This window comes from Tenrec ecaudatus, chromosome 11 (genome assembly GCF_050624435.1).
Source record: "Tenrec ecaudatus isolate mTenEca1 chromosome 11, mTenEca1.hap1, whole genome shotgun sequence".
NCBI classification, from domain to species: Eukaryota; Metazoa; Chordata; class Mammalia; order Afrosoricida; family Tenrecidae; genus Tenrec; species Tenrec ecaudatus.
Genome location: NC_134540.1, coordinates 3,734,393 through 3,755,403, shown reverse-complemented (window position 1 = coordinate 3,755,403; position 21,011 = coordinate 3,734,393). Strand labels below are relative to the sequence as shown.

Sequence of the window (21,011 nt, the reverse complement as noted above, 5' to 3'; positions counted from 1 at the left end):
TCTATTTCCCCATCCTTGTATATAAATATATTTGCATATGTACATGTCTTTATCTAGACCTCTATAAATACCCTTTGCCTCCCAGTGGTTTCCTCTATTTCCCTTGACTTTCCTCCTGTCCCATTATCATGCTCAGTCTCCACCAGGGTTTCAGCAATTCCTCTTGATTACATTACCCTTGATGATGCCCAACCAGGCCTCCCACACCCTCCTCACCACCGATTTGGATCACTTGTTGTTCCCTTGTCCCTGGGTTTGTTAACACCACCACCTTTCTCCCTACCGCGCCCCCTCTCCCATGTCCCAGCAGCACTGTCGGTTCCCTTGTTTTCTCCTCCCATAGTTCATCCAGCAGTGGCTGACTCACAGAGACACTGTGGGGCCCCTGTGGGTTTCCAAGATGGTCACTTTGTGGGACTAAATAGCCCGTCCTTTTCTTACGAGCAACTGGTGGTTCCCACCCGCTGTCCTTGCAGTGAGCAGCCCCACGGGCAACCACTTCCCACAGGACTCCTCTAACACTGGGCGTAGTGTGTTCATTTTCAAATGAATAAAATGTAATCCTGTCAAATGATTCCGTGTCATCTTAATCGTTGTGGCACTCTGACAGCAGAGTCCAGGATCCCTGGTGGCACAGTGGGTTACACCCTGGCTGTCCAGTCCATCCCAGCTCGTGGTGACCCTGCAGGACAGGGCCGAGCTGCCCAGCAATGCATGAGAGGCTTCCATCCTTGGGAAGGCTGACAGTGGCACTGGTGGGTTCCAGCCGCCGACTATGTAGTCAGCAGACACGTTGGAATCGACTCAGTGGCCATGTGTTTTGACGTTGGTTCCTTTATGAAGCAGACCAGCACTGCCTCCTGGGGGGACGCAGACTGGGTTGAACCACCAATCTCTGGTCCGAGTCCGAGCACTAACTCATAGCACCACCAGGATTTCCTTATGTGCCTGTGCTGGGGTGTCAGAGAAGGCCCAGAGCAGAGCCCAGAGGGAGGCATGGCATGGCTGTAGGGTTGACCTTGCTGAGAGCTGGCTGGTGCCTGTTATGGGACCGGTCCCTGGGTGGCTGGTGGCACGGAAGGAGAGGAGATGCCTGGTGCAGTCCACACCTTGCACCATTCATCCATGTCCTCCTGGAGCCCGTCACCAAGACCCATAAGGGGGTGCTATCCACAAGGCCTTCAGAGGCTGAATGCAGACAGATTCACTGCACAAACCACAGCCCCGAGGCTACCGTCCTGAGATGACCGCTCATCCAACTCCTCCGTCCTGTCTAGTGTTGGGTGAACCTGTGCCACACCCACCTAGGATCCTTAGTGCGTGCAGTGCCCACCCTAACGTAGGGGCCCTCTCCAGCACAGACTTTACGCACCAAACACTCATGATCGGTAGGCCGGGTGAGCTGTGGGGTGGCATGAGGGACACCATGCAAGAAGAATGCAAAAGGCATTAGAAAGACAGGAAAGACAGACAAGACCCAAAGGGAGACCAGAAAGACTCGGAAACTTGCCCTTGAACGTAGCCTGGCCGAATGAAGACATGAGAGAGCTGAGCAGGTGTCGGCAGGTGCACTGAAAGACAAAGATCAGTGTTGGATTGAGTGGGGCCACCATCTAACGGGGTGACCTTACGCAGACATTTGTGGTTAGCCTGTAGGTTCACCTTCGATTCCCAACCTCATTGGAGGGGTCGCTATGATGCTGACCAAGTTCCAACAGCTCGCGGGCTAAGCTGAACTAGGAGCAGAAGACTAGGGAGCTCCTTCCAGAAATCAGCCAGTGAAAACCCTGCATCGTTGGTGATGGTCTGACCTGCAACCGATCGCGGGGGATAATTCAGGGCAGGTGCGTTAGGCAGGATTCTCTAGAGCAGCAGTTCTCAACCTGTGGGTCACGACCCCTTGGGAGGATTGTCGAACGACATTTTCACAGGGATCACCCAATTCATCACAGTAGCAAAATGACAGTGATGCAGTAGCAACGAAAATAATTTTATGGTTGGGGGAGGGGTCACCACAACATGAGGAACTGTGAAAGGGTCGTGGCATGAGGAAGGTTGAGAACCGCTGCCCTAGAGAAACGAAACCAAGACACTTACGGTAAAACTATTGCTAGAAAATCAGACCCCCTTTACCAAACTCAGAAATACGATGTGAAGGCACTGCTTCATGACATACCCGCCCCCTGGGTCTACAAGCTTCTGAACATGGCTTTCCATCCCTCTAACCTCCCCCCAACAAACTCTGAGCTCTTTGATGTTGGCACCGCCCAGGGACTAACACTGCGCTTCTCTGAGCGGTCGGATCTTCAGGTGTGGGGAGGAAATGGTTAAACACGCGTGGGTGCCCTTGGTGATCTCGGGGCTGCTTCGCTCGCTGCTGGCTGACAGGCAGTCGCTTGAAGCGTGGGAGGAAGCCGAGGTGGTCTGCCCCCGTGATCTCTGCCTGAGAAACCCACGGCTCTGAGCTGGACTCGGGATACTGAGTCGGGTGTCTTGGGGGGGTCTGTAGCACTAGGTGTGAGGCCAAGGCCCCACCTTCCGCCTCGCTGAGAACAAAAGGACGGTGTCCTTGACGGGTTCAGATCTTGCCTTGTGCTGTCGTGGGAGGGGTGGGTGGTGGGAGAATGGAGGGCGGGGGGGGGGGTGGGGCGCCCGTCTGAGCTCTGCCTCCCAGGACTCTTCCTTGGACGGCATGGAGTTGGCCTTGTTCTCCTTCCCCTCGTAGTCAGGGCAGGGCAGATGTGCCCCCCACCCCCCAAACACACACCCCGGCCATTTGCACAGCGGCCGACACTACCCCGATGCCCCCTCCCCTCCAGGGTGAGCCCTGGGGAAACACAGAACACCCCCTGCGAGGCCAGCAAGGCAGGGGGCGGGGGGGGGGGCGGCACAGCTGGAGCGCAGGGTGGCAGGGCAGCCCCTGCAGGTTCCTGCGGGCGAGCCACATGCCTCATCACTGTGCCGCATGTCCATGAAATGAAGGTCCCGTCCCTGGACTTCCCGGGGATGGGCAGCGTCTTTGCTCCAGCATTACCGTACAGTTCAATAGGCCTTTAAACAATTCGGAGGCGGGGTGGTTCCGTGCTCTCTTTGTGCCATCTTCCGAAGCCCCCAGCGCTCCGTCCGGAGTCTCCACCTGGCTGCCGGCGATGCCATGCGCCAGATAGGAGAGCGCCCACACGGGGGGGGGGGGGGAGGGGGGCTTTAGCCAGCGGCAACTTGTGATGGCACGTTTTGAATATTTAAAGGAAGAAGCGTCTACATAAAAACACACGTGCTGACTCCATAGTTTGATTTATGAAAAATAAATTTATTACATAACACCTTGTTTTTAACAATGTTCAATTTTTTTAAATTCAGAATACTTGTGTCATTCATGTAAAATAGTCTGATACAGTACATTGTATGTTATAGGTTCTTTTCCCCCCTCAAAAACGCTAAGGCTCGCCCACTCCTTTCCCCTTGCGACAGTCAGGGTGCCCTAAGTGACGTGAGCAAGGCTGAGAAAGGAAGGGACCGACAGAGACTGGAGCACGGCGCCAGCCCGCTCCAACGTCAGGACCAAGGGCCTCGCGTGCCGCTGTGCCCTCTCAAAGAAGTGAACGCTCATGCTTTTTTTTTCTTCATTATTTTTTTCCGCTTTTTTGTTTGTTTGTCTTAAAGCATGCTCACAAATCAGCAACACCAACAGGAAAAAACAAACAAACAAAACACTGTCTGGGACAATCTTCTGCTGAACCAAACGGCTTACCTCAGTGACCACCTACTTATTACTATCAAATAGCAGCTTTAATTCCAGTCAAGTCAAAGACGGGAAACCAACCCACGACAACAAACCAAACAACAAGAACAAAAGGAAACACAACCAGTGAGGGGCACTAATCTTTGGGAGTTCGAAACCTTCCTGGCAAAACTATGTGGAGTTTGGACGTTGGGGAAGGGAAAAACAAGAATCCAAGCATTTTTTTCCTTGGTTCAAAATAAAAGAAATCCACAAGCCAACAGTGACCGATGTCGGAAGCGCTCGCCAGGCCACGGTGAGGCACACTACAAAGGAAGGGTGGACCAAAGGAGCTCAGCTCACGCCTCGGACTGTGGGGGTTACACCGGACCGTGTTTCAAGTACCAGCGAGCAGTTTTCCGCTCACTACTGTTCAGAGAATGTCCTCACACTGACGGGATTCACCACACACGACAACAAATGCTGGCCCCTAGCACATTCCACAGCTTCGACTGCTACAGGCCGTCACTGGGAGGGAGAGAAAGAAGAGCGTTGGTCAGTCTGAACCTTGTCAAGTAAACTCTGCGGGCAGCGCGTCCACACACACCCTGTGCCAGCACTTGCTCAAGTCTAACGCCAAACTGGTACAACGTGGAAGCCACTCCCCGGAGCTGTGAAAAGCGGTGGGCTGGCGGCAGGACATTCTGAAGACACGGTGGCCGCGCAGGACATTCTCGTGGTGGCCCGGGCCAGGCTCTGCAGGGGGTGGGGTGGGTGTCCGCCCGTCCGCCCCACTGCGAGCCAGCGACAGTGCAGTGGCGTGGTTCCAGCACAGCTCAGTACCGGTGAGTCTGATGCGAGTACTGTGGAGGCTGCTGGGAGGTAGTTGAATATCCCATGCTGCTCTGGGGTTGTGATGTGCTTGGTCCAGGGTTGGGGTAGGCAGCATGTGGGTTGGAACGCTGGGGAGAAGAACGGGAAAGAGGTGACCCCGCCAGGCCCAAGCGCCCCTGCATCTCCAGGAAGCACGGATGTAAGTGTTCTCTACAATTAAAAGGACCCAACAGCTATCGTTTACACCAGCGTTTACTTATCAGGGTCAAAGCTACACGACGGCACCGCGTCGATGTGTGCCCCAGTGAGCCCGGGAGGCAGGCACGGCTGTCTACGCGCGTCGAGAGTCGGCGTCCCGGGAACCGGCAGAGGCAGTTCTGTTGGGAGCCGATAGCCATTAAGACCCTGGCCTCAGACACGTAGCAGAAACTTGGCCGCTTTCTAACAGCAAGGCTTTGTTTCCTGCCCAACTTCGCCCCCACATTCCAAGCTACTGTAGCATGGGCAGTTCCGATAACTGACCTTGTTGCCATTAGTCAAAGTACTCAGCACCCATTGAACTGCAGATACACCATGTTAGGAACATAGTGATAAGTTCACCCGTACGTCACCACGATGTCTTTGAGTACTGTTGCGCACCCTTTGTACCTTATTGGGAACATGTGGCTGATTGGTTGTTGTACAGTGTGCGGTTGTTACACAGTGTGCTTCATTGGAATATGTGCCCCCCACTTCCTTCTCTGTTGTGAATATATACCCAGAGTTTTGGCATGATAAACGGGCTTGATCAGCACTTATCTTGCCCCATGTCTCTGTGTCTTTCTTCCATCCAGGTTCGTTGCCCCTCCGGGTCACCGTGTGAGGGTCTCGCTGGACGAGACCCTAACACAGTTCCACACTGCTGTCTTGGTTCACACGGACTCAACTGTCATGCGAAGTGAGGGGCACTGGATGGTCAGCTTTCTCTGTGCTCGCTGGGGGGGGGGGGGGGTCCACCGCAGCCCAGCGCTCACTGATGCACCACCAGGGCTCCCTCACGCCAGAAAGTCTGTGAGGAGTCTCTCACTCTTTCTCTAAAATCTTTTTTTCCACACTTGTTATTCTGTTTTCATTCTCATTGCCAAACCAGAGGAGCAAGGCCAGTGGGTCAAGCCCACCAGCAGCTCCCACGGAGAGAGACGAGACTGTCTGCTCTCTGGAAGGGAAGCCTGTAAAGGGGCGCTGTGCGGTGCAGGCAGTGGGGTTGGAAGTTTTGAAAACGGTGAACTTTTCTGAGCGCCTTCAACATGAGATCCATCCTGTTTGCACAAGAAACGCTCATACACATGTGCACTCCTCATGCCCCAGTGACTGGGAGTTCCAGGGGGGGTGGAAAGGCAGCGCCCGCCGACAGCACTCTCTTGAACAAGTCTCACGGGGGGAAATACAACCACTGAAATGTCACCAGAGCAGGGCTCTCAGTTCAACAAGTGGCACAAAAGGCCAGGTGGCAGTAGTCAGCAGTGAAACCACCCGCCCACCACGTCCTGGTGGTCACTGCCAAGTCTGAGTGAGGCTGCGGCCGCGGGCACCGAGTACCTGGGGCAAAACTGCCAACCGAAAGGCTCTTCCCGCTCTGCCCCAGACCGTGTGCGGCAGAGGCAGCGGCCCCCGGGGGTCTCCTTCCACTGATTCCCTCCTGGAAGCGCGGGGCCAGGCTTTTCCTCCCAGGCAGTCTTGGCCTGTCTGCCGCCGGGGACCTCATCAGGATCTGAGATACTGGTGGCACAGGTCCCCGCATGGCAGCAACAGGCAGGGCACCCTGGAGCACCTGGACAGGACCCAGTAGCCCCTAGTCCTTCTGTGCTACTAAAGCTCGTCCTGTTCCTCCAGGCAGACACTCAGACTCACAGCCCTGCAGCTCGCGACAGCTGCAGAAAGCCAGTCGTTCCAAGGGGGGAAACAGAGGCAGCCTGCCCTTAAAGATCCAGTCTGGGAAGCCCTACAAAGTCCTGTGAGTTGAAATGGACTCAGTGGCAGTGGGCTTGGTTGTGGTTGTGTGGGGTGGGGTGGGGTGTGTGTGGGTGTGTGTGGGGGTGTGTGTGTGGGGGGGTGTGTGTGGGGGGTGTGTGTGTGTGGGGGGGGGTTACTTTCCAGAAGTACATTTTCCAGAGGGTCCCCATCCCCGCGCCCCTCCTCAGAGATGGGGCGTGGCGTACCTGATAGTCTGAGGTCATGATCAGGCCACCGGAGGTAGTGGTCGGAGGGACAACTCTCACTTTCTTCAGCGGGGGTCCCTGGGCGTGGCTGCTGTCCTGGTTCCCTGGGTGGCCCGTCCCGTTCGTGTGGTTATTGCCGGGCTGCTGCTGCTGGTTCTTCTCAATTGGTTCAACAGAACACAAAGCTCAGCTCAGACGGAGCCCCGGACATGTCCACCCAGGGAGGCCCGGGTAAGACGGGGCAGGCTCAGGGCTGGCACCGAGCTCCCGGGAGGGGGGCACGTGCGGAGGGGCTTTGATACTTACTTTGTCGCCTTTGTCATCTGGCTCTTCTTCTGTTAAAAACTCTCGTTTGGGGTAAGGAATCTGGCAGCCGGCAAAGACACTGCTCAGGAGAGAGGGGAAACGATGTCCGGTGGACTAGGCCCCGCTTGCTCGCAGACTGATGGAGCCGTTTTCATGGCACCTAAGCCCCCTTGCATTGCTCTGGACCCCTGACCCTGACCCTTCTCCTCTGTGGGCCCCGCCCTGCAGGGCTCTCGCTGCTTGGACAACCTGACCACCGTGGGCACCGCCCGTGGACATCTCCCAGAAGCACAGGCAGGTCCCCGACCCTACGGCCACCCAGGTGATAATTAGGATAGGACAGGCCTGTCTTGAAGGGCTGTGGGGCAGTAAGCTGTTCCTGCCACTTACTCTAATGTCGGAAGTGGGTCTTCTAAGAAGTAGGGGTCCTGCATCGCCTGCTCTGAGGTAATCCGCTTGACTGGGTCCATGGTAAGCAACTTCTGAAGCTGAAACCACAAACCACACAACAGCTCAACGTGACTTCCCGTAGCCGCTCGCCCTGCGTGCACAGGGGGCGTGGGGGTGGGTTGAGGAACAGCAGTCTCTTTTCCCCAAACAAGGACCCAGGTCCATGGCCGTCTCACTGGGAATCAGTGCTCCTTCCTGAGGCCCGTCCACAGCGCCTCACCGAGCCGGGACGCGGGAAGCCTCGCGTGTGTCCCCTGTGCACACCCGACCGCGGCCTGGTGACAGCCTGGGCTGGCTCCCGAGTGCTGGGGCTGTTCTGGCTAAACCTCGTGGCCACGTGGCTGTATTGTGGGGTCACAACACGTGTGTGGGAAGGAAGCAAGCCCATGAGAACACGCAGTGGCTTTTGATTAAGACAGGGTTCACCGGAGCACTTTCTTCTAATGTGTGCTCTGTGCCCGGGTTAGGAAGAGAAGCCGCTCCTGCATCTCTCAGCACTGGGCGACAGTAGGGACAGGGGTGGAGGCAGGCGAAGGGACGGTTACGTGTGCTGGGTAGTTTCACTGAGGGCAGGTCCACAGAGGCAGACCGCGGGTTCTGAGTGGAGACAGCACGGGCCACCTCTGAGGGTGCGTGGCCCTCCTTGGTGCCGGCAACAATCCAGACCCACCTCCCTGGCCAAGGCCCCCCTCCTTTAACTTTCCCTGCTCCAAGGACCAAGACCGATGACCCAAAGGGTTAACAATTGGGGCAGCTCTTTTTCCTTCATTGGCCATGGATCAGACCCAGTTCAAATCAGTCCCGGCCCCTGCTGGAAGGGCGAAAGATGGGCCTTCTACTGGCATGAAAGTTAGTGTGGGAACCACAGGGCGGGCAGTTGTTGCCGGTCCTGCAGGGTCGCCGTGAGTGTCAGCACTGACTGACGGCAGTGCGTCCGAGTGTGCGACGGGAACCGGGTCATTTACGAAATGCTCTCCACACGTGGAGGAGGACAGCAGCTGGAGCTGCTGCTGTCCCGGGTAAGTAGCCCCACCCGGGTCGCCCTGCTGCGCAGGACGTGGCTCTCAGGGTGCAGAACAGCTGCTAAGCTGGCCCCCAGAGTCCCGGTGGCTGGTGAACTGGGTGCAGGTACTTCGCAGGAGTGTGGTGGTCGAATGCTCACCAAGTGGAATGCTTTGCTGTCTGGCTTCACTTTGTGTTTCTCCATGTACTTGATAAGGCTGCAGTTGGTGTACCTGAAAGAGAAACCCCACGAGACGTCGCCACTAGGTTCAGGTTAACGTCACACTGGCTGAAGCCCTTCCAAGCAGAATTGTTTTGGTCATAATTGATATAAAATATGCATTGAGAATGGTCAGTAAGCCCTCATCTTGAAGGCGGTAACTGATTCGACATGGGAGACTCTCAGGAAAAGCATGTTCTGCACAGTAAGGCTGTTTTTCCACAGGAAATCAATCAGCTTGGAGTCAGTTTACAGTAACGGCCTTGCCTCATAGAGAAGGGCCAGCAGTCCTAGGGGTCTAGGGCCATGTGCCCCTCTGCCCGTCCCAGTGCCCGTGTGCCCTTCGTCAGGAAGCTTGACCTCTGTTCTGCACAGCTAACTTGCTAACGATTACTGCACCACGGAGGTGACCACAGTGAGCACCTCTGCCTCGCTCTCACTGCTTACAGGGCCTTCAAGGAGGCGGTGCGAGGGCTTGGAGCCGGCCACGGGGTGGCTGCTGGAGCAGGCAGGCCAGCTGACTGACTGGAGAAGGCTGGTCTGCAGCATTCTGCTGGGACCTCAGAAAAGCAAAATGGAAATGATAATGATCTCTACTTTCTCCCAAACTTACGTATTTCTTCTGAAATCTTTCATTAATGTTGAATGTTCGGGCATCTTTTTTATATCTTCCCAATCTTTATCTGTGAAATACAGCGATAAGTTTGATGTTGTCTGGGTTCCTGTTCTCAGACTGCTCACCGCGGTCACCTCCCTTTCCAGCGCATATTCTAGTCTTAAAAAGCCCCGAGGGCCCCAGCCCCTAGTAAGTGCTCAGCTACCCTACACCGCCGACCCTGCACCCCACACCCACCCGAGACCCTGGCTGGCGTTGCAGCGCTGCTCTTGGTCTCTCCACAGTCAGCGGTCTCCTGCGGACCCCTTCTCTCCAAGATGCCTCGCTTTCTGCAGCTCGAGGGAAAGGTTCCAAACAAACATTCGGCGTATTCCCCAAGCCAGCCTTTCCCATAGAATGTCCCGGGTGCTCAGCAAGCCATCTGCTCTCCCTTTCTGCCCCCGTCCCTTCTTCGTACAGCTGGTAACAGGTCTGAAGCAGAGCAGTGGGGCCATGCCCAGGACAGTCCCATGTCAGGGGCCGCCTTGGTTTCGTTTAAGAACACGGTCAAGACCGCCTTCGCTCGCATGGAGGGGAGTTCGGAGGCTGCAAGGAAGCTGAGTGGTCTGAGGGCCACTATCAGCAAGGCCTCTTCTCTGTCCTGGTTGGCGCTGCCCTGAGGGGAGTTTAACTGGCCTGAGGACGGCTCATCAGCACCCCCTAGAGCAGTGGTGCCCAACCTGGGGGTCGCCACCCCTTTGGGGGTCGGTCAACCCTTTCACAGGGGTCCCTGATTCATAACAATAGCAAAATGACAGTTGTGAAGTAGCAACGAAAGTAATGTGACGGTTGGGGGGTCACCACCACAGGGGGAGCTGTCTGAAAGGGCCGCGGCATGAGGAAGGTGGAGAACCGCTGTCCTAGAGGTTGGGCTTTCTCACGGGAGCCACACAGCCTGTGGTGATCTGGGAGGTAGCCCCTCGGAGCTGGTAAGCAGCTGCAGAGGTATGCTTTCCAGGGAACCCCCTGGTCAACACACTCACCACCTACTGCCCAGAGGGCGCAGTGCTGCCAGGGTGCTCGCACCCAAGCCTCCCCCAGGCTTTCCAGGCTCCCTCTCCAGCTCCATGGCGTGAGCTGATCCTGTCCTCATCCAGGACAGGCTTCCTCAGGAAACGCTGACCTCTGCCATGGCAACCACTGCATGCCTGGTGACTGCTGGACCCGCAGGTGCTTTCCCTGCCTGCAGTCCCTGGCCCAGGCATTCGCATCAGCTCTGAAGCCTGTGCTTGGTGGTCAAAATTCCTCACACACAGGGCCGCCAAACCACTGACCACCCAACCCGCTCTTGATTTCAGGCATGAGAGGCACAGGCGCACTCAGCAGGGGCACAGACTCCCGACAGGGCAGGGTCAACTCGGTCGGTCCTATCCATCTAGCCTGGGGCTTGAAGCATCTTCAGGGGCTGTGTGACTGATCCCCATCCCGAGAGAGCACAAGCCTGTGTTGGCCCACCCTCATCACCTGACAGGGGTGTGGAATGAGACTGTGGGGATTTCTCCTGAAAGAAACCACCCTGCTGAGGCTATTCCCAGCAGCAGGCACCTGATTGGCCAGCACGGCTGGGATGGGCGAGGCCCTCGTAATACTGGCCCCTGGCATCCGTTAGACTGTGTGAGGGTGGCTAGGTCTGGGATATCGGGCAGAGCCCTGATGGTGGGGCAGCCACTGCAGCTCCATTGGCCTGCTGGACTGAACAGCTACTGTCCTCAGGGACAGGGCTGGTCAGGATGTGATGCCCTCTGGCCCTGAGCAGAAAGCTGGTGCTGCGGCCCGCAGAGGCGCCTGCTGCCAACAGCCCCGCCACGGCTCCGCTCCTGAGCCTGAGCTACAGAGTCTTTCTGCAGGCAGAGCCCCACAAATCATATTTAAGGAGAAAAATAGAGAAACAAGAAGAGGAAAAGCAACTTCTAAACATATACACGGCAAATATTTTATCATTTCAGACTGTAAGCAACCAAAGGAAAAAAGAAAATAACACAAAATAAAGCAAAAAAGTCGGGAACCCACGGTGTCTTGCTAACACATGAACCCCACAGATTGGGAGCTTTTCGTGACCCTCTACCCAGCCGTCAATAGGAAGAGCTGGCTGCCAAATTCCAACCTCAGAGACTTAAAGAAACAAAAGAGAAACCGAGCAAAGGGAGCAAGTACCTGCAGGGAATCCCATTACATTGAATATCCTGTCCAGCTGGTCATGGTGATAGGGGTTACTAGTTTTGATGTCCTCTTGTCGACAGTGAAAGATTGGCTCTGACGTTAGCAGTTCTGCAAATATACACCCTATAGCCCAGATATCTTCAAAATAAAGAAAGAAAAAAGAAAAAAAAAAGAAATAAAAAAGAAAAAAAGGGGGGAGGGAAAAAGAAAAAAGAAAGGAGGAAAATAAAGTGGTTCTTTCCAAAAGAAAGTGCATTTTTCAAATAATTTTGGCGGGGAGTGTTTTTCCCTTACTTTCTTCCTCTTTCGTTTTCCTAACAGGGCACACCATCGCCATACAGTCATCATCCCCAGTTATCAGGGACGCTGTCACTCGGAAATACATGCCACCTCCCACCCCCAGGGCCCTCCCTTCATTCCTTCTTCTGCCCCAATGCCCCGCCCACCCCCCAGGGGCTTGCTCACTTCTTCGTCCACATCAGATGAGCTGGGGTCTCCACACGGCTCTGAGCCCTGGGACCCCGAACAGGAACAGGAGCAAATAAACAAGTACAAATTCAAGCCACCTTGGCCACGCGCCCTGCCTGCCATAACCAATCAGTGCACACGTGGGGGTGCTGTGCTGAATCGAGGTCCACCCATGTTGGCACTGCTTAGGACGGGGCCGGCCTGAGCACTCGTGTCCCGGGAGCGACACTGGCCCTCCCTATCAGGTGTGCGTGAGTCAGTGTACGTGAGGACTGCCTTTCCACGGGTGCAGCTGGCTACCAATTGACAGGGACTCTTTACGGTCCATTCACTGGGGAGACAGGCGTCCTCTCAGCCCTGTGAAAAGTTCTGCCCCATCAGCACTGTTAGCAGAGGAAAGACCTGCCACGTCTGCCCCTGACTTGACAAAGGGCAGGAGGGTGGGCTTAATTAATAGGGGCTCCTGGCAGATTTAACCAAGACTCATGGAAAGGAGGCGTGGCTAAAGGAGGACACATCACAAAGACAGTGGGGGAAGACTGAATCACTGAATCGCTGAGAATCCCTAAACTCCAAGAGCAGAGCGCGTGGGTCTCATACGAGGGCGGTGCTACAGTCGCGCTTTAAGGCAACGTGGCGTCGTCAGTGTGGTTACACTAGCCCTCCGATCATGGCGTCAGGCTTGTTCTTAAGCACAATGTACGTCTCCACTGGCCCAAGCTTCACCAGCACCCAGACGGAAGAGTCTGCTCAAAAAGCAAGCGTGTCTTCACCATGCTTTCCGTGCAGCTACCGGAGGGGAAAACCGAACCTCTGATCATCACAACTAAAATAAGCTGACAGGCCGTTGGGCAGGCTGAAAACTCTGTCAGAACTGGCTCTGGCTAACTCTGTAAGCTCCTTGTACCCCCCCCCCCCTCCACAGCAAGAAAAGAAAACGTAACACCTGGGGAAAGGGATGGAAAGATCATGAAAGTGGCCCACAACCTTTTTTACCCTCGTACATAAAGGATTTAAAGAGACCCTTGAGTAATTCTTAAAGGTGTATTGCTTTCCAAATTAAATTTTAGTCAAGAAAGTGGGGAAAGAATGGTGTGAGACTGAGGTTGCTTGTGCCAGCACAGCACCTGTAAGATGTGGCGGAGTTTAGCCTGTCAATCAGGTCACAGCTTGATGCCCTCATTTAGACAAATGGCTCCCAGGAGGTGGGTCTGTCTGTCTGTCTGTCTCTCTGCCTTCACCTGCCTGCTGGTGAGCCTCACTGAGACCCACAAGAGCCCTGTGATGCTTCCACCACCACTGGATCCACAAGACTTTGCACCCACCAGCCTGTGATCTTCCTGCATCAGTGCACGTGGCTGCATGATTTTGAAGAGGGACTTGTGGACTACAATCGGATGTATAGAGTTGATCTGGACTGGTCTGGGGTGTTTTTCTGATATAGAATTACTCCCTGATACAAAGCTCTCTCTTATACATGAGTGTCTCTGGATGTGTTTCTCTAGTTAATCCAGCTGAACACAAATGGGTTCATATTATCAAGCCTTGCCACCTCTCACCCCAGTACCCTCTTTATTTCTCCTCCTGAGACTCACTTCCATCCGTCCTTCCTTTATTCACAATCTTGATCCCCGCATTTCTCGTGAACATTGAGTTGAACAGGCAAAAGTTCCCATTCTGTTTAAGTCTCTCCGTCACTCTCTTCTCACCAGAATCAATGTTTTCTGGAAGTGGCTCTCTCCCTCCCTGCTCACCTACTTGCCTAACTTGTGCTGGACAGACTGATTCTATAACTACTGCAGAAATCTCATCCACCGTCCACGTCTGCATGCCACGCAACACTCAGCCACTGGAGAAGGAGAGGACAATCTAGGGTAGCAGTGGGTCGAGCACTGAGCTACTAGCCGTGGCCCAGTGGTGCAGAAGCCTTGGGCTGTTCTGCTCGGTCAGAACGACCCGGCTGGCAGTGGGCTTGGTCCTGGGGGTGGGAGGGGAGGGAGATGTGTGAACAGAGAGGGCCCCAGTGGTGACTTCCTAGATTGGGTACCAGCTGTTAAGCATGTGGGGCACACACCCTCAGTGGGCACTCAGATCCTGGAGGGCAACACCTGGCCAGACAGGCCACCAGCCCCACTAAAGGCAAGCCAGACAACAAATCTGTGGCCCCTGAGCCCATGGGGGCAATGGGCCAAGCGGCAGGCTAGAACCTGCCCCACGGGTTTTCGGTGGCTGACTTTCTCTCCTGCCCTGTGGGCCGCTCTGAGTTGGGAGGAGTTGATTGGTGGCAGTGGGCTGGAAAAAATCCTGGTGAACAACAGGTCCTACACATCACAGTGGTCACTGTGAAACACAGGCGCCCTGGGAAAAGAGGAGCTGGGAAAGTCGGTGCGCATGCCCCTGCGTCACAGGCTGCTGGGATCCCTCTCAGTCACCTTTCAGGCTTAGGTGCCCAGGCAGCAGCACCTAGAGGAGGTGCTCACTCACCTGGGGAGCCTGGGCTGTCTCACGGCAGAAAATGCCGCTTCCAGATACCCACTTCCCTGTCATCCAGTTGACGCCGACTCAGGGTAGAACTGCCCCTGTGGGGTCTGAGGCTGTAACTCGTTACAGGAACAGACAGCCTCACCTTTCTCCCTTGGAACAGCTGGGGGTTTCAAACTGCTGGCCTTGTGGTTATCAGCTGCCAAGGTGCAGCTTTAGGCTGAGTTCTGGGAGAGGAGGTATTTAGACTCGGGCTGTGGGTGGAGGGCAGAGTGTAGGTGCCCTAGATTTCCTGAAGACAGAATTCAGGCCAAGGTGCCTGACAGGGCCCGGCCCACAGCGGGAGGCAGATGTGTCTTGTAGCACGCTGGGATGAAACATCTGCCGCTCCTCCCCACCATCCCTTTCCCAGCACGGCCAGGTGTATCCAAGGGCAATCCGGGGAGGGCCCTTCTTCAGAGACTTCCTCCCCTGAGAACTGCACAGTTGCACCCAGCTGGGTATTCTGGCACTTAGGGTCCAGGCGTGGTCTGTGTGCACCGAGCCCTAAGTAGGCTGCCCTGGTAATCTCCCTCCCAAACGTCAAGAGCCAACCAAGAGCCCAACAGTTCCCGTACCCTCAGCCCAGGGAAAAGTGAGAGTCGGTGGGCAAACAAGAAGGCCGACTATAAGGAAGACCAGCTAACTAGTTAGGTGGCACTGCCAGCAGGCCAGCCCCAACTCCTGGAGAGCCTGAGGGACACAGCCAAGCTGCCCATGGTTGTCGTGGGAGCACTGTGTTCTTGAGACTAAACCAGACCACAACAGAAAGAGTGGTCCAGAAGGATCTGTCCCGGGAGGCCAGCACCGGGTATTTCCACAGATGCAATGTCAGCCTCACACCAAATATGCCATGCGCAGAGAGAATGGCGTGGCCAGCCTGACAGCCTGACTCCAAGCAATGAAACATCTTGTTGGTCTCAAGAGAGAGACCAACAGCAGTGAGTGAGCCTCCCAGGAAACGAGAGTAAGAATGGTGAGAAAGGAAGAAAATGGGCCCACGGGTCAGAGAGACCAGGCGAAGCCCTTGGTCACCTTCAGGCCTGGAACTGAACTCACCCATGGGTCCAACCCAGACAGTTCTGAGGAGAACAACAGACTAGGGAGTCTGCACGCCTTGGAACTGTCGACCGTGGAGACCACGCAGGCACACCTGCCCAAGGGCCAGGTTGAGAGAGAACAGGACGAGGAGGTGGGGTGCGGGTCACTACATCAAGGGGACTGCAGGGAGGGCGATGAGACAGATTCGTGACTAGAGAACTGGCCCGCTCTGTAAATCTTCCCCCAATATTCTCTCCTCGCTCTCTCTCTCTCTCTCTCTCTCTCTCTCTCTCTCTCTCTCTCTCTCTCCGTCTGTCTCTTCAGCCACGCCAATGCTGGAAGACAATGGAATATCACGGAACTGCTGACGGAAAACCGTTTTGTTCCTAGAAGTTCCAAACCAGGCAACTGAATTTCAGTTCAAACAAATTTCAGAAACGTGGAGACGGGAAAGTGGGCCTCAAAAGTAGCTTTCCTTTCCTTATGTGCCAGTATGTTCTGGCAAAGTAAGCGATGGGCTCACGAGGCCCGACAGCAGCGGATGCGACACAGAGGAATGGAGGAAGGAGTGGAGAGGAGAGAGGCGAGGGCGGCTTAAGGCCTGGCCAAGCAGAGAGAGACTGGAAGTCTCCATGTGGAGTGGGTGACCCAGGAGACACGAGAACTCCGCACACACCAGACAGAGTGAAAGGAAGGAGATGGAAGGGTGGCAAGAGCCCTTCCCAAAAGACGATGCACAGCATGACAATGTCAGCCTGCAGAAGCCGTGCCCTGGATGCTGTCCAGCACATGCGTGGTGCCAGTGCACCACATGTGCCTGCAGACGGAAATCCAGGCCGGGAGGCCCAGCTAACGACAACGCTGACCTAGTGCCCGAGAGGCTGTGCGCAGGGGCTTCACACAGCTCGAGGAAAAAGGAGCCGAAAGATCCTGGAAGCTTCCCACGGTCGTTTTAAAGACCCTCTAATGACAGCCCACTTTCTTAATTCTTCACAATAAGGAGACATCAAAATTTTCAAAGTCAATGAAAAGTTCCTAAACTCATGGTTTTTGGTGTTTTTCCTTATCTTTAGGAGTAGAAACATATTGTTGGAAGTTGAATAATTTCAAATGTAACCAATTTTATTTCTTTTTGCTGAAAAGTTAAATTTAAAACTTCATTTTAAGAGAAAAATACTCATGAAAAATGGTTTTGTTTAAGTCGTCTATTTTTCTCTGCAGAAAGAGGGCAATGGGAAGGCACTCCCATCCAGCAGCCACCGGCAACAGTTCTAGCCCAGTCCCTCCTCTGGACGGAGATGAGGGTCAGCAGTCAGCTCCTGGAAAGAACCAGAAGTCTTGGAGACCCCCAAGGGCCACTCCACTCTCTTCCACAGGGTCACTGTGGGTCAGCACTCACTAATTACAAGGTGCCTTGGTGGCACCGTGGAGGAAGTGTTGGGTGGGTGTGAACATACCAGCTCATCTGTGGGAAAAGACGAGGCAGTCTGCTTCCATAATGATTTAGAGTCTCAGAAACCCAATGGGGCCTGTCCTGTCACTAGGCGTCAGAATCGACACAACAGTAGTTTAGTTTGTTGTGTGTTTGAGCTATCAGAATGGTAGTATTCTCGAGCTGTGACATGGGATTAGTTTTTTTCACGAACTTTCTAATTTCCTGTACGACTCCATCTGAAGACCTGTCAACACACACAGCATTGCGGCACATCCTTCCAGCAACCACTGGGGGCGCTGTAGCTGTACTCACCAATAGCTTTGGTGTAATGTCTTGCTCCCAGCAGGAGCTCGGGAGCTCTGTACCAGAACGTGACGACCACGGGGTCCAGATCTGCTAAAGGCTTCAGAGGTGAATTAAATAGGCGGGCAAAGCCCATATCCGCTGCAAAATAAAAGGAGGCACATTAAGTAACTGGGTTTTCACAAGTGTCACCAAGACGTCTTCGCTCCCTCTGTGCCTCGTAGGATGGCGCTGACCTCTAAGTCGTCCAGGGGCCTCACTCACCAAAGGCCCCGCTGGACAACCAGCCCGCATGCTGCTCTTCCTACCAGGTGGTCCCTAAACAGCTCTGCTCCCTGAGGCCTCAGGGCACCCTCCCTGCTTCCCTCCCCAGGCCCAGCACCTTCAGGTGAACAGGGTGGGTAAGCCACATGCCTGGTCTTTGGACTGGCCACTGCCCTGAGACCTGGGGCAGTTTATCTGTGACTTTCATTTGTCTGTTTGCAACCTGAAGCCTAAAGAGCCGGACCACTACTTCGCCACTGAGCTGAGGGAATTTCACAAATCTGATTTTGGAGATTTCGTCTTCTGAACCAGAAGACGTTGGAGGTCATCTACTCTGTGTTTGGATGGGCAGACAGGGTCACAAGTAGCTGCGTGATTGGAGCAAGGGCACAAACTCCCGAGGGGGGCTGGAGCTGGAGCCGGGTGGATGCCAGGGTCCCACTAAGCAGGCGTCTGACAGGAAGACTGTGTCTCTCACTCCCCGTCCCAAGAGCACCAGCCCGGGGCTAGGGCATTTACTCAGCCTTTGCCAATGCACGCTGACTAAGGAGCCCCTACTACTGACCAAACGTGTCCAGACTCACGGGTCTCTGGGTCCATTCACACTGGTCTGAAACAAAACAGAGAGCCACCACAAAACCACAGGATTGGATGAAGAATTAAAACGGTGAGTGAGAGTCCAGAACTCTGGTTTGGAGAAGAATTCGGGCTAGTGTCTCCTCAGCCTGCCACCATCGCTGCCTTGCACCGAAGCTGCTAGATGAGATGGCTTTCTTGCAGAAAACGCCCCAGTCTGTTCACTGCTGCATGACGTGTCATCTTCTACTTTGCCTACTCTGAACGTCTACTTGAACTTGGTGGCACCACAGGGACCACTGCAGAGACCTTGGAGGTGTCTCAAAGGCTCCCACGGCTCAAAACTGAGTAGAGTTTATTTGATAAGATAAAAACTAGCATCTAATTAGAAGTGGGATTTGGGGGGCTTAATAAGGGATGCTCAGGGAGGGGTGGTACACTGTGCATGCACCGCAGCAGGCACCTCACGCTCAAATTCAATCTGGCCCCCAGAAACCACAACTCTGTCACCACCCCCAACTCTGCTGTCTCTTCACGTCTATTTGACATTTTAGTGTGTGTGCTAAAACCACCCAAATGCAGGCAAGGGACACGACAGGGGAATGACGGGGGGGGGGGCAGGTTGGCGAGGCCCCGGACTCTGAGACCAGGGAAAGGAGAGCTCTGCACACGAGGCCTGAGCCGGGCATGAGATCTGGACAAGGCCAGTGCAGGTCCAAGGTGGGTGGCATGCAAACTGGGACACTGTGCACCCTAGAGACTGATGAGCGGGGCGCTGGCTCTCCAGAGGCAGAGGTTCCTGAGAAACTTGTGGTGTTTGTCAGGCCGCTCCCGTCTCTGAAGACAGTCTGGCAGGACCGATCTATTTTCCGCTTTATGCACACCCTTAAAAATGGCTTCCCTCCAGGACACCGTATGCATGTGTGAAGCAATGACTGCAGTAGACGGAAGGGAGACAGCTGCCTGCAGATGTCTTACACCAGGGCTATGCCATTACTTATCAAAGATATAACATACCAATTTTTACTCTTCCTCGCTCGGGACCTTCGCCCATAACTAAAATATTAGCAGGTTTCTGTGGAAACAAAATAATGTGTTTTTTTCAGTACACAGCAGTCGTTTCTCTTAAATAGACAACATGCCCATACAGCATAAACCTACGTTACAAAACGGGGGGGGGGGGGAACGCGCGTGCACGCGCGCACGCACACACACACACACACACACACAGACTTTATGTATCCAAAATAAAACAGAGACTGGGACATCACCAAAGCACTCCACTCATGAATATGCAACGCAGCAGGCCCAACCCTCTGTGGGCCTGAGCCTGGCTGCCCCCACGCTGGGAGGAGCAGCGGACAGAGCTGCACAGCGAGTCCAGGTAACGCTTCCAACTGTGACTTCAAGGAAACAAGGCTCTTCAGAGATGATGTCACAGGAAGCCGCCACCATATGTCGTTTTTGGAAGGAAAACCAAAAGAAACCACAGAACGACTTGTGAATGCTTTGGCAAACAATCCGGCAAACCAAGCAATGAACTCCCCTCTCCAAGCCCCCACGACGCCAACACCTCTGAAATTTGTCTTCATCGTCGGCGTCCAAACATAAAAAGGGAGTTAAAATGTACAGTGAGATTTTACTAAGTTGGTATTTCAAACAACTTTAAAACTGTCCAAAAGTATGCCGGCTGACTAACGTGTGAAGCTGTGCTGGGGTCTACTAGGAGCCGTGTGGCGCGGTGGGGTGGGCGAAGCACGGGGCTGCTAGTCACCGGTGGTGGTTCCCCTCGGGGGACAGAAGGCTGCTGCCGTCTGCTCCGAGAGTGGTAGCTGCTGGCCTGACGGATGAAGGGAATTTAAATTTACTTTGGACAAACTCACGATCCATAAGCAGGGTCTCCTGGTGGTGCAGGCACCAACAGTTGGGGTGCACCAGCAAGAGGAAGGTATGACCAGTTTGCTTCCCTCGGAGCCTTGGAAGCCCCGTGGGGAGGCTTGGTTCCACCCTCTAGGGTCCCCACAGGTGGGACTCCTTCGGAAGGCAGATGGTGCAGTCAACGAGAGAGGGTGGTTTTAAAGTGTTGCTTTACAAATGTGGAGAAAGCTGTCGGTGCCCGGCTATCAAGAGATAGCATCTGGGGTCCTATAGGCTTGAAGATAAACAAGCAGCCATCTAACCGAGAAACAACAAAGCCCACATGGAAGCACACCAGCCTGTGAGATCACAAGGCATCGAAGGAATCAGGTATTAGGCATCAAAGACCAAAAAATTCTATCATTGTGAATGAAGGGGGGTGCGGAGTGAGGACCCAGGGCTCATCTGTGGGCAATTGGACATCACCTTGCAGAAGGGCTGCAGGGAGATGAGCCAGTCAGGGTGCAGTATAGCAATGATGAAACATACAATTTCCCTCTAGTTCTTGAATGCTTCCTCTCCCCAACTATCATGATCCCAATTCTACCTTATAAATCTGGCTGGACCGGAGGATGTACACTGGTACAGGTGGGAAGTGGAAACACAGGGAATCCAGGACAGAAGAACCCCTCAGGACCAGTGGTGATACTGGGAGGGTGGAGGGAAGGTGATGGAGAAAGGGGAAACATTACAAGGATCTACATATAACCTCCCTGGGGGACGGACAGTAGAGCAGTGGGTGAAGGTAGATGTTGCATGGTGTAAGATAAGACAAAACAATAATTTACAAATTATCAAGGGTTCATGGGGGAGGGGGTAGTGGGGAGGGAGGAGGGGAAATGAGGAGCTGATACTAAGGGCTCAAGTAGAAAGCAAATGTTTTGAGAATGATGATGGCAACACATGTACAAAGTGCTGGACACAATGGTTGTATGTGTGGA

At 54.4% G+C, this 21,011-nt stretch overlaps 1 protein-coding gene across 5 annotated transcripts in view; it reads right to left on the bottom strand.

Annotated features, from left to right (window-relative positions):
- Positions 1 to 3,299: 3,299 nt before the first annotated feature.
- CDK8 (cyclin dependent kinase 8) overlaps positions 3,300 to 21,011 on the bottom strand; it is a 77,232-nt gene continuing 59,520 nt past the window's right edge. For 2 of the 5 annotated variants that reach the window (XM_075562783.1, XM_075562787.1), the window contains 9 exons: positions 19,171 to 19,228; positions 17,323 to 17,454; positions 11,541 to 11,684; positions 9,345 to 9,414; positions 8,672 to 8,744; positions 7,450 to 7,547; positions 7,060 to 7,138; positions 6,754 to 6,912; positions 3,300 to 4,683 (listed from right to left, as the gene is read on the bottom strand). In XM_075562783.1, the coding sequence (XP_075418898.1) occupies positions 4,558 to 4,683; positions 6,754 to 6,912; positions 7,060 to 7,138; positions 7,450 to 7,547; positions 8,672 to 8,744; positions 9,345 to 9,414; positions 11,541 to 11,684; positions 17,323 to 17,454; positions 19,171 to 19,228 (939 nt within the window). In that variant the 3' untranslated portion in view covers positions 3,300 to 4,557. The remainder of the gene's footprint in view (positions 4,684 to 6,753; positions 6,913 to 7,059; positions 7,139 to 7,449; positions 7,548 to 8,671; positions 8,745 to 9,344; positions 9,415 to 11,540; positions 11,685 to 17,322; positions 17,455 to 19,170; positions 19,229 to 21,011) is intronic. The other 3 variants (XM_075562785.1, XM_075562784.1, XM_075562786.1) reach the window with 3 other exon arrangements.